The sequence below is a fragment of the Macrosteles quadrilineatus genome, unplaced genomic scaffold, assembly GCF_028750875.1.
Source record: "Macrosteles quadrilineatus isolate MER2022 unplaced genomic scaffold, UCM_ALF_1.0 Scaffold_4__1_contigs__length_99947679, whole genome shotgun sequence".
Lineage (NCBI taxonomy): Eukaryota > Metazoa > Arthropoda > Insecta > Hemiptera > Cicadellidae > Macrosteles > Macrosteles quadrilineatus.
The window spans coordinates 97007138-97022133 of NW_026542597.1; the positions used below are offsets into that span (position 1 = coordinate 97007138).

Below are 14996 nucleotides of genomic sequence, written 5' to 3' on the forward strand. Positions count from 1 at the left end.
CTTACCAACGTATTTGTAAAACATATTTTTTTGGCAAATATGTTTTTTTCTAATGTTTCATTGTATTTTTCACAACAAATATCCCCCTTTATCAACATAATAGTAAAGTAAAGGTACAAAAGAATTTTTTAAGTAAATATTAATTGACTTTGTGTTGATTGAGCGATATATATTGCATCTTATAACAGCAACATCTGTTTGTATATAGCGAAACAAGAAGCATTATGGGAGGTAAATTTGAAGGTAATCAATGTACAAACTTTAAGTTATATTTATCTTAGGGAAAGATGCAGTAGGACAAAAATATAGTTCATCACCCCATTAAAAAAAATTTTAGCCGACACTCGCTAATTTTCCCAGCTCAGGCCTTAGTTACTAAGTAATAAGTATACTATTTGTTAAATATGGCATTTTCTTTGGCTACACAGGGGTTTATTATTTATGATTGACAACTTTGGGTTGTGGTTGCAAGGAAAATAAAAATCCAAGTTTTTCTAACAATTAATTGTATTTTTGCTAATTATGGTATAAACAATTTTCAAATGTATAGGTTTCTCACCTAATGCATGGCAAATATATTTTTGCACTGTCCACTGATTCTTGCAGACTTCTAAAAGGTGAAACGTAACATGTTTTCAGTCAATCAATGACATAACATTCTATTTGGTGAACTAATTTGGTGTATTTTGGACAAAACCGTAAGAGTTTATGTTTTAAGGATTCTTTGTACAAGGAAAACTAATATCAGTTGGAGTTGGGAATATTTCAACTTCAGTATTTCAATTTTAAAACTTCAGTAAAGACTATAACTTAACCTTAACTTCCTTTGACGGCAATTGTATTTTCTATGTCAGCTGATTTCGGTCAAATAAATCAAGTCTCTGCGTTTCAACTTGTCGTTTCTGCTGAGGAAATCCACTGTAACAGATACAAATATTTTGGTTTATTTCTTTCTTACAAACAAAAACCTTCATGTTTAAAGGACGACCACAACAAATGTTCCAAAGTCATTTTTATTTTGGATCTTGAATCGATAGGTGTTTTTACATCTTCTCTAAACGGTTATGTCAAGTGGAAACTTTTGGGATTACTTTTTACTCATGACAAAATCAAACATGTTTCTTGAGTAATTTGTCTTGTTATCCACCCCTGTTGCATTTTGAATGCACCCTTGGAGGTACACAAACATTTGTAGGGCCATCAGTCCAAACCCATATTATTTGTGTGTGTTGGGAATTGAACCCGTCCCTCTCGCACCGAAGTCTGAGACGCTAACCACTAGGCTAGCAACTCATCCGACTAAAGCATTTACTTATGACTCACCATCCTGTCACGTTCTCCACTCCGTCGCAGCTGCTGATAAGTTCATTGAAGGCGTATCCTTCACCACAGCTGAATCTCCTCGGCCGTCCGTCTATACAGATGAAGTACTTCTGACAGTCGGCCGGGCTGCGGAAGAATCGGTAACCTTCTTTGGCGAAGATCGTGTTGGGATCATTCTGGGGACAAGAGAATCCCAAGTACGCTGCAACAGAGGAAAACATATGTATTAGGTGGTCACCTCATTTAGATCTTAGTGTAGATTTACTTAGTTTATTTCTAAATTAAATAATTCATAGGTCACAATGGCTCTCTAGGAAAATCAAAATGTATATTTATAATTCTAGATCCTCTGGGATACTTGCAAAACATCTTTGAAACATTCTAAAAAAATCCTCTGGTACATCATCTCTGGAATGTCCTGTCCTGAGACATTTTAGTTCCCTTTATTTCGGACAGACTTATATGAAGCAGGTGTTATGGCACAAAACCTGTAATTCTTTAGCAGTTCGTTCCATGTAAAACTACTTCATGATATTTCTTCATCCAATCTGTTCCTTGTCCAACTCACCCTCTGCATCACAATTATCCACTTGGTCAGGCCAGTCGCAGCGAAGGCTGTACTCGTTGAAGGCCAGCCCGTCTGGACAGTCGAACACATGACCCACGCCGCTCGCGCAGATCATAAATTGGCCACAGTTCTGCGCGTCGCCGAGTCTGTAGTATCCAAACTGATGCGGACATTGCTCTGTAGCCTGGGCGGGCTCTATACAATTGTATCAATTATTAATCATGGAATTTACTTTTTGAAATGTTTCTTTGAAATTGAAATAAACAACGTTTTTAGAAGTTTATAAAGTTATGTAGTATACACTCAGGATACTAAAATGCTAAATTTGTTTCGCTGCACTTCCGGAAGAGGTATTTGACATACATTGGTAGATCGCCAGAACTGTGTAATCCAATCAAGGACTAAGCGTGGATAATAAGTTGACATCAGGTAATATTACCTCTTTGATTTACACAAAAATATATTGAAAACCTTACAAATACGAGAAATGTTTATTGTAGAAAAGTGAGAAGAGATATACCCATATGCTATCCTAATCAAGAAGATAAGGAAAAGTCTACAATCAAAATTATCAACAAAATTTTTCAAAAATTCTAATACTCAACATTTTGACATTTCTTTTTGATACTTACGCACTGCAGATCTCCCAGCGCAGTCGACCTCGGAAGGATATTGGCAAGGATATGCAAAGAACTTTGCGTTGGAATTGAACAGTAGTCCGTCCGGACACAACTTCTGTTCAGGAACTCCGTCTACACATTCAATATAGGCATCACACTGGCTCGGGACGGCGAATCTACCGTTCCTCTCCGGACATCCTGACCCTGACTGTCCATCCACTGAAAAAGAAACAGTTGATTGCAGTTAAGAGTTTTATCACCTACAATGGTTTCGACTCGATGCTTCACTCTTATTTTGGGGTAAATGTTACAGTATGTACTTAATTTTTTCTTTAAAATATCAAAGTACAAATAAATCTTTGATTTAACAAGCTAAAGTTAAGAAATAAAATATTTTTAGTCTACATACCGGACAGGAACACACCTTGAACCCATCTTAAGTTGATACCAAAGGATGGTAAATTTACAGGGGAGCATTATGGCCACCCAACCCCTCCAAGAGCTGAAGAGAATTTTACAGACCATAATAGAGTAAAATAAAATATATAATTCACGGTTTACATACTTTTGTATTTGAATATTTTTCTTGTAGCATTGATAAAAGTATAAGGGACTTATGCTGGATACAGGTTGAATCGCAGCAACGTATAGAACTTCTCAGATACCAATGGGACATTATTTTATTGTTAGACAGGCAAGCAAGTCATGGGGCCTGACGACAGAGGTATGTGGACCAACTGGAGACTCCCGGACGGTTTAATTAATGGCATAGTTGTATATTATATTGTATATACAATAGTAAAGTGACAATGCTGCAAATTTTCGGACGCGATTCCAATCCCAGGCGAGTTTAAGATACACAGTGATAAAAAAATGAAGCGTTTTAAAATGGAAAATGATGGATTATTAAACTATTCACTGACATTTTTGATGAGTTAAATAGTTAAAACTATTGCTCTAATCTAATCTACAATTGTAAGTACCAATACCGCTACTGTAATATTCTAGTAGGATCTCCTTAAGTAAAAAAATCTCAATATAATTATTAAAGAAAACACACCGATCTATCTACTGTGTTGGTTACACTACACGATTATATTATCAATAACTATGAGGGTCATAACTACTAATTAGCAAGCAGTCCTTTTATGTTGTCACAAACAAATTAACATAATAATATCATGGTTTTTTTTATTATGGTTTTCAGTATTCTCTGTAAAATCTGTAAAATTTCACGGGGTGTTCAGTGACGATGTCCTTAAACTTAACTGGTCGATAAACTTAAGGGAAAGTGCAGCAAGCAGCATCGCGATGTATGTGTAAATGTGTCGTTTTTAAATGCACGTTGTGTGTGTGTGTGTGATAAGTTGTATGTAAATGCACGTTTGTGTGTGTAACGTGTGAGATGTTCCCCCGAGTTGCGTCATAACGGGTCGTTCAAGGACATTCGATCCTTACATCATTTTTGAAAGCTCTTCTGTTAACTGTTACTTAATCCGAACCGTAAAATAATCACCAACAGTTTAAGAACACTCTTAATAAAGAGGAAAGCCACAGCCATGGGATGGCAAAAAACTCCAGAGTGAGCTGGTTTAAGTCTAGAACTTAGCTAAATCCCGAGCTCAGCAACCGCGGCACTAATAACTATTTTGACAGAATTTAAGTACAGTATGTGACATGTTTCATGTTGGTTATAGGCCCTACGGTGTGCGCTGGCGTCAACTAAACGTTTCTTTCCTATTTTAATTTCATTTTTACAAGACTGCTTTGCTCTCTTTGGTTGAAAAATCGGAACAATAAAACAATTAAAGAAATTAACCTAAAAATTGTCTTTCGCTGGTCCATAAGGGTCAGAGATCCACAAAGGCGATGAGTACGAATAATGAGGACAAGTATCTTAACAAATTCTATTGTAGATTTGTCCACATGTTTTTTACGTCCTATGTTTGATAAGTGCGTTGAATTCTCTTTATTTTACTCTCTAAAATAATTACGACATAATACAGCTTTGGTCGGGATTTAAATTCGGGTTTCCAAGAACGTTGCACAACAAACAGCGTAGGAATACAACTAATTTATCTTCATACTTGGACTTGGACGTAGATGACGCATACACTTGTGCAACATAATATAAAAGACGTAGCCTAGTTAAACACTCAAGGGCACACAATATCATAGATCAGATAATTCTTATAGAACATGTTGTTTTGTATCAAAGGAATCTAGACGATACTATCATACTATGTTCCAGTGTCAAAACATAACATCGTCAAAATACAGATCAATATCACTTCTCAACTAACACCTAATGGCAAATACAGCTGGAAAACAAACATTTGATAAACAAGAGGGTATAACTGTCCTGTGAGAACATGACCAAAGATTAGTTAACTGAGTGAAACAAGTTTGTGTCCAGATACAATTTATATTGTTTTAAAGCTGTACATACATTGTTTATCGTGCACATGTACCAGTACTAACAAATTAAAGTAGTAGAACCTTGATAACAAGACTCTCATGGTGATTATAAAATAAGACTTGTTATGAAGGTTGTCTTCTTATCGAGGTTTGTATTAACATGTGGTTAGGGGTAAAATAAATCCTAGGGGATTTAAAAATGACACTTGTTATCAAGAGTGATTAGTTTTCGAGAGTCTTGTTATCGAGGTTCCACTAGCCTACGTTACCTCGTCTGATAAGAAAAACTGACGTTTTTCACTTAAACCAACAGTGCACCGACGACATGTTCATAAGTACAGTATAATACCATATAATAGTTGCCACTACGACATGGCATTAATTAAATACACCATAGAAAACCAAATAAAACACAGCCCAATACGGTCAAAGGCATACTAGCTTTTCTCAAAACCGAACCATCCTTTAAATTGAAGTCTTTCCCAGGTACGTAAGAGATGCCACTCATCCGCGACAGGCTATTAATTCTAGCATTTAGAGAACCCCTGTAAGCGGGAGTTATTCTTCAGTACCAGTATGATAATGAAGATACATTACTAAGGAAGGACGAAGGATCCCTGGTCTCCTTGAACTTTGGATAGGTCCTGCGAGGAGCGTCTTCTCATTGCGAAATAAATTAATCCTCTCTCCCAGCCCCGCAGAGTCCAAAGGTTTAATTCTTTAAGTTAATTGAAATATATTTGATACAATTATGAGGTTGGTGGTACCGACATGTGTATTAACTGGTCAAACGTTGAATTTGTAAACATTCAAAAGTACAGGGTGTTTTTAAAAGAATGCCGGGATTTCAAACGGTCGTTGCTCGGGGCCTGTTCAAGATAATTAAACGATTTGAACGTCAAATTGACGGGAAAAGAATAAAGCTGTTTTCTCATTCTATCATACGATTCGGAATGATTTAATTAAATTCTAATTTTAATCTTATATGAGCGTAAAACTGGTAAAATATGTAAGTTTAGGGCGATTGGCGGGTTTATCTGGTGTCTTAACGGAATATCTTTTCGGCCCAAAGACTCTATATTTTATAGATAACATCATAAAGTGAAGAATTTAGGTTTGTTACACTAAAGACTTTGTCAGGCAATCGATTTTTCGGGATCTGATGCAGAATTTACGGATTTCTTCGACTTTGTCATCACTTGTTTTTAGCCGGCCAGGTGAATGTCTTTTCAAAACACTTCGGTGCCACTCAACTCATTAAAGCAGCTTCTTTAACATCAAGTAGATTTAAATTTAGTTTAATTTAGCAATGGATATAAAGTCTGTGAACTACAGATTACAAATATGTGCCTTCTGTTGCGCCGTAAACGTCGTACTGGTGACTGGCGTCAGGCGTATGAGCATTGACTATATAACACTACGTATGAGTCACAATAACAGCCTATCACCCCGCACCTGTTTTACTCATGCCAAAGTCAAATCTTCTTCCCTTGCCACACGGATTACAAAACTTTGTTAATTTGATGTATAAAACGTTTAGTTACATTGAATAGTATCCAAGCAATTACCATTTAAAATCCCGGCATTCTTTTAAAAAGACCATGTATTTAAGTTTTTATGTACGTTTCTTTTATTTTGTAAGCAAGGTGTTTTGTTTCACGAAAGTGTAGGTATATGTTAATGTTTTAAACTGTAAACCTTTTGGAAATACATACAATTTATTCTTACTTGATTTGCTTTTTAAATTTCAGAATTATTTTACATTAATTATTATGCGAAAGTTATGTTTGTTCAGCACTGAACGTGAAAGAAAAACAGACAAGATTCGTACTAAAATGGAGCAAAGGTCGTTACAAATAAAACAAAAACCCAATATTTTACTAGGTACCTACTTTATTTTTAAAAGATATTTTTTTAGTTAAGTATTAATAGTCAAAGGTTAAACATAACAAAACGCCGTGGATTCGCCAGACCGTACAATTCAAGGTTACACGGAACAAGATAATTTACTTACTGTTTATACTCATACCTACTATGTTACTGTGTAATAAAAACAAATACCTAGTATGAAATCCTACAAATATCACAGGTAAAAACCGCCCATAAAAACGTAAAATTTAACAATACAGTATATAATACTTATGTATAAACTAAAAACTTTTAAAAGTTTCATGTTTGTTTCTAAAGTAAAATTATTCAAATTTACACAAACAAAAATAAATGCATTTTAGTAAGTTTTTTTTTATTTGAGTGCACATCTATGTATTAATAGGCAAGCATGTTTCTTCAAACCCGGTTTTCTCAGCTCGTTTGCACCACAGAGAAAATCCTCGCATACTGTTAGAAATATATTATTTGTTAAATAGGCTCCAAAAATGAATTTTAAAATTGAAAAAAATTAACATGGGCCTTATGGGTAGCCATGCCGGCAACGAAATAATATCAACGTATAAACAGAAAATAAAAGCAAATGGAAGAAATCCTAATCACATGTTTTATTAACAGCGTGGAATTCAAATCGAGAAGTCTGTACATTACATATTTTTTTTAGAGTTTTCGACCACTAGACGACCTCTAGTGTATATTAATTTATTGGATAACAATTTTTATATATACCTATAAGTCGGTTAAACAAGAAATAAATTATGGGCAAAATACGCTCTACACATAGTACCTAAAAGCACAGAAAACGTACAGTACGTTTTCTGTGCTAAAAGTCGGTTAAACAAGATTATAAATTATGGACAAAATACGCTCTACAACGACACATAAACACACAAAATGTCTTCAGCTGGTCCTTAACTGAATCTATAAAAACATATGTTTTTACCTGTCAAATGATCGGGAATGAAGACAGTCAACAATGCAATATAGAAACGCATCCTGAGGTGTCGCCGGTAGGACTGCTGTGAACAACGAACACTGGCTGTAGGATTACAGGATCGTGGGTACAACGGCCATAGGACTGCTGATCAAGGTCGATCTTAGAGTTGGGACCATCTACTTTGGATACTGAAATTTAACCTCTTTTTCATAATTACTTCTGAGATCTTTAAGGCCTTGTTTGATTTTTACTCTTTGATAAAGTATTAACAATATCAGCAATATCTGGTACACTTTCTCCCATTAGCTTGTCAAAAACCCTTAACCCTACTTTTTCCGCAAGTGATGGGAGTAGGAGTAACTGATATTGGGAAAATCACAATAGCCGCAAAAACTTTTGTACCGGAATTTGTACAGCAATGGGGGTTGTGTAATTTTTTAGGGTCAAAAGGATTCTAAGATACTAAATTTTTATCAAAATTGTTTGTGTTGTTTTTGTGAAAATCAGTAATTTTTGTTATTTTAAGTGGTTTTATGGAAAAATCCCCAATAAAAATAGAAGTTTAAGAAATGAAAAACTCCTGGAGATATAATTTATTAGGACCCACATACCGAATAAGATCAAAACTGACACACACAGACATCACTTCGAAAATCCCTTTTTTGGGTTGGGGGGGGGGGGGGGGATCCCGAAAAGAGATATTCACCCCAGAATTCAAATTCTAAAATGTTGACCAATACAAATTTCTCCATATGTGTGTTTTAAAACCATGTAGTCTATGTATAGAGGAAGAGATCAAGCATAAGACATAAACTACACTTTTTATTCCAATAGTTATATTATATTAAGCTAATAAATATATTTTGACTGATTTAATTTTTTTTAAATTTTAATAAAATAATAAATAGGCTATATCCAAATTGAGAAGCTAAAAAAACTGTATGCTTTAATCGTACTAATGCAAATCTGTGTTGACGGTTATAATTTATATATAGTTCATGGTTTAGGCATACTTACAATTTACTTAGTTATACCCTTAGTTTTACTTAGTTATTATACTTAGTTATGTAAAAGCCACGCAAACATTATTAAACATCTCTTTAAGAATATACAGTATATATAAACCAAAACTAGGGAAACTATTAACATTCTAACAATTAAAGACAAACGGGTGAATTACTTAGTCCATTATTAGTAATTCCAAGGGAAAAAATGCTCTGAAGGAACTGCCTTGCTGGATTCAATAGTTAAAATTCTGGTAGCATTCAACCAAAGCTGCCTATCTAATTGTTATGATTCCCATGCTTTGTTTCGCTGATCCCTCATCACGTAGGTCTACATACCATGGGAATGAAATGTTGCATTCCAAAGAAATGTCGAATGATAATGGAGAATAGCTATTGTACATTTCTTCTCATATGATCTGCGCTTTAGATGAAACATATGGCCATTTTAAATTTATATACATTGTGTTGAATAGTGCTTTTTTGCTTTTAGTTTATTGACTGAAGGTTGACAATTTTATAAGGTTGTGTTTGAATTTTAATTAAGTCATTACACACATAATACAACTCCACTGCTAGAGTCCATTGTAATGCTAATGCATGATTCAAGCTATTTAAGTATGACTTGTAACTAGTGCTGGGTCGATTTCAGACATTTCCGATGCCTGTTCCGGTTCCGATTCTTTGTAATCGATTCTTATTTCCAATCCCATAGACTCCATTATGATAAAAAAAGTTTCCCGCGGTCGTTTAAGATATTGTAATTTGTCTCCTAAAACACGGCAAACCCCTGAATAACACCTGTGGTAACGGCACATTATCATCGTCTTCCACAATCGCGGCAAAATTTCCCGCGGTAGTGTAGAAAATATCGTCATCTTTGGCAATCGCGGCTAAATTCTGATCATCAGAAACGCCATCGTCGTCTTCCACGATCATGGGCAAATTATGAACATATTCCACGGTCGTGTAGATATCATCGCATCGTACTCGCGATCGCGGAAATATTTTGGCGATTTCCCGCGGTCGTGTAGACATCGTCATTGTCTCCCGCCGTCACGGCAAAAACCTGAATAACCCACGCGGTAACGAAACGTCTTCGTCTTTCGTGATCGCGGCAAAATTATGAACATTTCCCGAAGTCGTGTATACATCGTCATTGTCTCCCGCCGTCACGGCAAAAACCTGAATAACCCACGCGGTAACGAAACGTCATCGTCTTTCGTTAACGCGGCAAAATTATGAACATTTCCCGAAGTCGTGTATACATCGTCATTGTCTCCCGCCGTCACGGCAAAAACCTGAATAACCCACGCGGTAACGAAACGTCATCGTCTTTCGTGATCGCGGCAAAATTATGAACATTTCCCGAAGTCGTGTATACATCGTCATTGTCTCCCGCCGTCACGGCAAAAACCTGAATAACCCACGCGGTAACGAAACGTCATCGTCTTTCGTGATCGCGGCAAAATTATGAACATTTCCCGAAGTCGTGTATACATCGTCATTGTCTCCCGCCGTCACGGCAAAACCTGAATAACCCACGCGGTAACGAAACGTCACCGTCTTTCGTGATCGCGGCAAAATTATGAACATTTCCCGAAGTCGTGTATACATCGTCATTGTCTCCCGCCGTCACGGCAAAAACCTGAATAACCCACGCGGTAACGAAACGTCATCGTCTTTCGTGACTGCGGCAAAATCATGGACATCTTCTGATGTCGTGTATACATCGTCATTGTTCTTTACGGTGACGGCAAAATCCTGAATGTCCTCCGCGGTAACGAATCATCGTCATCGTCATCGTCTAGCGCGATCTCGGCAATAGCGGTAAATTTCCGACCGCGCGATTCTCACAGACGTGTCGGGTATCGGCATAGGAATCGACTTTTAGCGGTCGATTCTCGATTACTGCAGAGAATCGGTGGAATCGAGAATCGACCCATCCCTATTTGTGACAAAATAGTTCTATATGAAAGGTTGACAAGCAAAATTTATTAGAATGTTTAAAATTTAAGTCTTGGTATGATATTTAATTAAATAAAATACATACCAAGACACCAGTTTGTAAGATTTTGTTTTTACTGAAAATTGTTATGATGAGTAGTTTTGGATTCTTAAATGATAAATAAAAATATGTCTTGTATTTGAGAACAATTAAAGAGTGTTACGTTAGGGTAGATTCGGAGATGTTGAAGGTACAAAAGTTAAGTCATAAGGCATAACTAAGTTAAGTTACGATAGCTTGTCCCAAAACGATTAACTTACTACAATGTATTAAAATCTAAAAAAAAATCTATTACAATCGTTGAAATGTTAATTTTATAAAAAAATATATTCTATTTCTAGCGATATTATTACTCTGCAAATGTCAGTTTTGATATGATTACAGTACTATTAAATAATGCAATCAAAGTGCTTTATACAGAAATTTTCCTAAAAAAGTAAATAAAAGCCAAACTGTGTGTTGGTAATCATTTGTTCTCAGCTCTCCATACAGTTTTCAGCATTTATGAATCTTCAAAAACTAACTAAAAACATAAATGATAAGTTGAAACTTCGATAAATGATGATGTTATGCCATCCATCAAGACTTAATAGCTCTAATTGCTCGTACATCACACCAATTGCGCAAACACAGCATCAGTTTCGAGATGAAAGTTGTGAGGGTAGTGCGAGTAAGTGTTTAACAAGAAAAAGTTAAGGAAATATTGCTTAACTTGATCTTTTTGTGTAACCGTCAATGCTGTTCTTTTCTACTATTCTTCTGTGGTAAAACCATGATTGGCCTAATGCAGGTGACGGTTGTTGTGATGTGTGCAGTACTTGCGGTTCAATATGTAAAATGTGACTTCTCATTAGTTATTTTGCACACCAACGACATGCACTCACACTACAAAGAGGTCAGCGAAGACCTACTTCGGTGTCAAGAGCAGTCAGCAAAGTGCTACGGAGGGTTCGCCAGAGTCCTGAGCTCCCTTATCAGATTTCGTAGGGAAGCCAAGGGAAGAGGAGTCCCGACACTCTACTTGGACTCTGGAGACGTCTTCGGAGACACAGTGTACTACACGGAGTTCAAATGGGAACTTGCCGCAGACATGATGAATCTGCTAGAGCCACAAGCCATGGGCCTGGGGAGTCACGAATTTGATGACGGTATAGAAGGGCTCGCTCCATACATCAAGAAAGTTAAGGCACCGGTAGTCTGCTCCAACATTGACACCACAAAGATTCCTGACCTCCAATCAGTCAGTCGGTCCACAGTGATAACCTTGGAGGAGGGAGAAAACAAAGCTAAGATCGGCATAGTTGGATATGTAACTAAGTTTATATCTAAAAAGAATCTTAAAAAACCTGATTCTCCTGAGGCTGAAGCGAAGATTGAAGATGAAATTAAATCTCTAAAGGCTGAGACAGAGAGGTTGAGAAAGGAAGAGAAAGTAGACATCATCATCGCTCTGGGGCAGTCCGGGTACGACATGGACCAGATCATAGCCAAACATGTAGGAGAAATCGATGTGATTGTCGGAGGACATTCTCACACCTTTTTGAGCGATTATGAAATGTCGAACAATAAAAAGGCTGGACCCTATCCGACGATTGTTTCGCCAATAGAGGACCCAAAAAAACGAATCCCGATAGTCCAAGCGTACTACGGAACCAAGTACATGGGCCATCTTGAATTAAAGTTTGACGATAAGATGAAGCTGAAAGATTTCAAAGGACAGCCGGTTTTATTAAATGGGTCACCAGATGCCAAAGCTCTTAAAGATATTGAAAAAGTTTTGAAAAGTAAAGACGAAATCATAGCTGCAAAATACGGGAAAAAAATTGGAACCACAGAGGTGGCTTTGAAAGGTGGATCATCTTACTGCAAATTTGGAGAGTGCACAATCGGAAATTTGATTGCTGATGCTTTTGTAGATTTTGTCAGTGCAAACTACAAAGCTAGTAATGGCAAGCCTGTATTAATAGCTCTGGTGCCTTCTGGATCCATCAAGGCGTCTCTGTTCGGCAAGTCTGTTCCTGGTTACACGGGAGATATCATCCTGGAGGATTTGGTGAATGTTCTTCCCTACAGAAACTCTCTGGAAGTTGTAGTGATGAAGGGAAGTCATCTGAAGGCCTTGCTGGAGAATTCTGTGAGGAAATGTGATGTGAAGAAACGCAACAGCAATCTGTTTGAAGCTAGTTTGTTACAAGTCTCCGGGCTGGTAATGAAGTTCGATCTGGGGAGACCAGTAGGCAAACGTGTGGTCAGCGTGAAGGTGGCTGAAGGGAAGGTCTACAGGGAACTGAAAAAGGACGTACTCTACAACGTAGTTATGACTGATTTCTTCACTCACAGCTACGGTAATGACTTCCTAAAAGATCTTAAAAGAGTTGTTTCTTTTAACAAAGATAATATAGATTACATGGCTGTTGGGAAGTTCATTGAAAAATCAAAAACCATCAAAATGAGTGGAAAATATGCAAAACCTATTGGTCGTATTACTATCAAAAGAAACGGCCCAATCAGAATGTTAAAATTGAAAATACAAAGCTGGTTCCGCAGGTTTTTTTCACCTTTCCACTTTATTTAAAGTCTGTATTCAGTCGTTTAGTTTCAATGCTTTAATTTTGCTTGGGATGGTAACACATTATCAATATAGTTTTAATAGTTCAGCAACTGGTGTAGTGATTATTTAAATTTGCATTTAACGAATAAATAAAGTTTGGTAACATTAAAATATGTCTTTTATTTACCAGGTAATCAAGTAAAAAAGTCTTTATTTCAGAGGAAAAAATCTTGCAAGTCATCTCTACCACATACTTAACCTCTAGAATATAAATGAAACTATTCATTTATATAAATAAAATTGAATTGAAGGTAGATTGAATTTCACGCAACTAGGTTAATTTCCCTCTAGATTTGGATTCATGTCCTTGATGTTTTCTCTACTTCCAACAGAGGCGTGTCCTAATGTCAGACACCATCTAATCTAGATTTGTACCAATGTCCAATACCTAGGTGAATCATGAATAACCCAATTCAGAAGGCTTTCTCGTTAATAAACTAAAACGACATAACTAACTATTGAACTAATCTTATAATAAAAACTTGCTATTTCAGGGTTAAGTAAAATTAAGACATAATGGTGAAGCCAGAAACAACACAATGATGTAGTCAGATAAATAAAAAAATAATACAAAGATTAAGTCCAATATTTTGATTGGTAGTAATTTCTATAAAATTATTAAATACTTGGTATCACATTATTGTGTTTGAGTTACAGTTACAGTTATGTCTGCTAAATAGTGTCTCAAATGCAGAAAACATATTGTACCCAAGTTACACATAACATTTTCTACACTTGTGCTCCTTGCCCACTACACAATTTCAGCCTTCTGGCAGAACATCGGACGGGTGAATATTTGTAGTCGACCGACTAAGCGTACAAGACCTTTCTCGTCAGCCGGTAACAAACTGGGCCCGATTATTTCCCTGGTTGGGCGCAGTTGATGCCAATGTGGAGGCCGGCTCCGAGTCAGAAAAAAACCAGGCCTCTACCTCCGTGTACTACGTGACCAAATGGGCGCTGGCACACTACGCAGGTTAAGTTGTCCACAAATTCAGTTCATCTTGTGTAGTTTTGAGTTATTCTGTTTATACAGTTTCAATTATTTAGTTATTGAGTTAAATATACGTAATTATTGTATTTTATTTAGTTATTTGTGCGTTTTTAGTTTAAATCATGGCCTAATAGACCCTGGAGTTTTAATTTGACTTCAATCCAAAATTGTGTTATGGGACAAAACGATGGAAATTTATAAAGATTACATTTATAAAGACATTGATAAAAGCTACAAAACAAATCTGAGAGGAAGTGTACTATGCATTGAAACCGCATTTTTGAAACCATTGGAGACAAAAAGAAAAATTCACTTGGAGAACTCTAATGCAGAACTCAGTTTTGGTGAAAAGGGGATCCGATTTTTACTCACCTGGTTAAAAACTGGCACAGATTGAAAGTAACAAACCCACAATCAAAATCCGGCTGATTTTTCCCCAGACAGGTAAAATCGTGCTGTGTGCCAGGAGTGTTAGTTTTGCCCACCTATTTTCATATATACTTCACCTTTCCTGTACGTGTTTGCTATTTTGAGTTTTTAGGTTATTAATAAAAAAGAAAAATGAAGGAATCATCTATTTGTCAATTTATAATCACTTCAAATCCAGTTGTATTTGAGCTAAATGT

General features: G+C 36.3%; 2 protein-coding genes across 2 annotated transcripts; one reads left to right on the forward strand and one right to left on the reverse strand.

Moving 5' to 3' along the window:
* Positions 1-511: 511 nt before the first annotated feature.
* LOC128992491 (protein obstructor-E-like) lies at positions 512-7844 on the reverse strand. The gene is made up of 5 exons (XM_054416083.1): positions 7760-7844; positions 2524-2730; positions 1892-2086; positions 1324-1525; positions 512-918 (listed from the first exon to the last, which is right to left on the reverse strand). Exons 1-5 carry the CDS (start codon positions 7809-7811, stop codon positions 846-848), a joined length of 729 nt encoding a protein of 242 aa, XP_054272058.1. The 5' UTR covers positions 7812-7844; the 3' UTR covers positions 512-845.
* Positions 7845-11537: 3693 nt separating this feature from the next.
* Positions 11538-14357, forward strand: LOC128993178 (protein 5NUC-like). Its single transcript, XM_054416940.1, has 2 exons — positions 11538-13110; positions 14257-14357. The coding sequence occupies exons 1-2, from the start codon at positions 11538-11540 to the stop codon at positions 14355-14357; spliced, it is 1674 nt and encodes a 557-aa protein (XP_054272915.1).
* The last annotated feature ends 639 nt before the right edge of the window (positions 14358-14996 follow it).

What these genes read in the sequence shown, in the direction of transcription:
- LOC128992491 (XM_054416083.1), bottom strand. Translation starts at nt 7,811, where the DNA reads ATGCGTTTCTATATTGCATTGTTGACTGTCTTCATTCCCGATCATTTG. An exon ending in CATTCCCGATCATTTGACAG is followed by an intron (nt 2,731 to 7,759) that starts GTAAAAACATAT and finishes TTTCTTTTTCAG; the next exon opens with TGGATGGACAGTCAGGGTCA. An exon ending in GGATAATTGTGATGCAGAGG is followed by an intron (nt 1,526 to 1,891) that starts GTGAGTTGGACA and finishes CCTCTGTTGCAG; the next exon opens with CGTACTTGGGATTCTCTTGT.
- LOC128993178 (XM_054416940.1), top strand. Translation starts at nt 11,538, where the DNA reads ATGATTGGCCTAATGCAGGTGACGGTTGTTGTGATGTGTGCAGTACTT. An exon ending in TTTCTTCACTCACAGCTACG is followed by an intron (nt 13,111 to 14,256) that starts GTAATGACTTCC and finishes GGTTGGGCGCAG; the next exon opens with TTGATGCCAATGTGGAGGCC.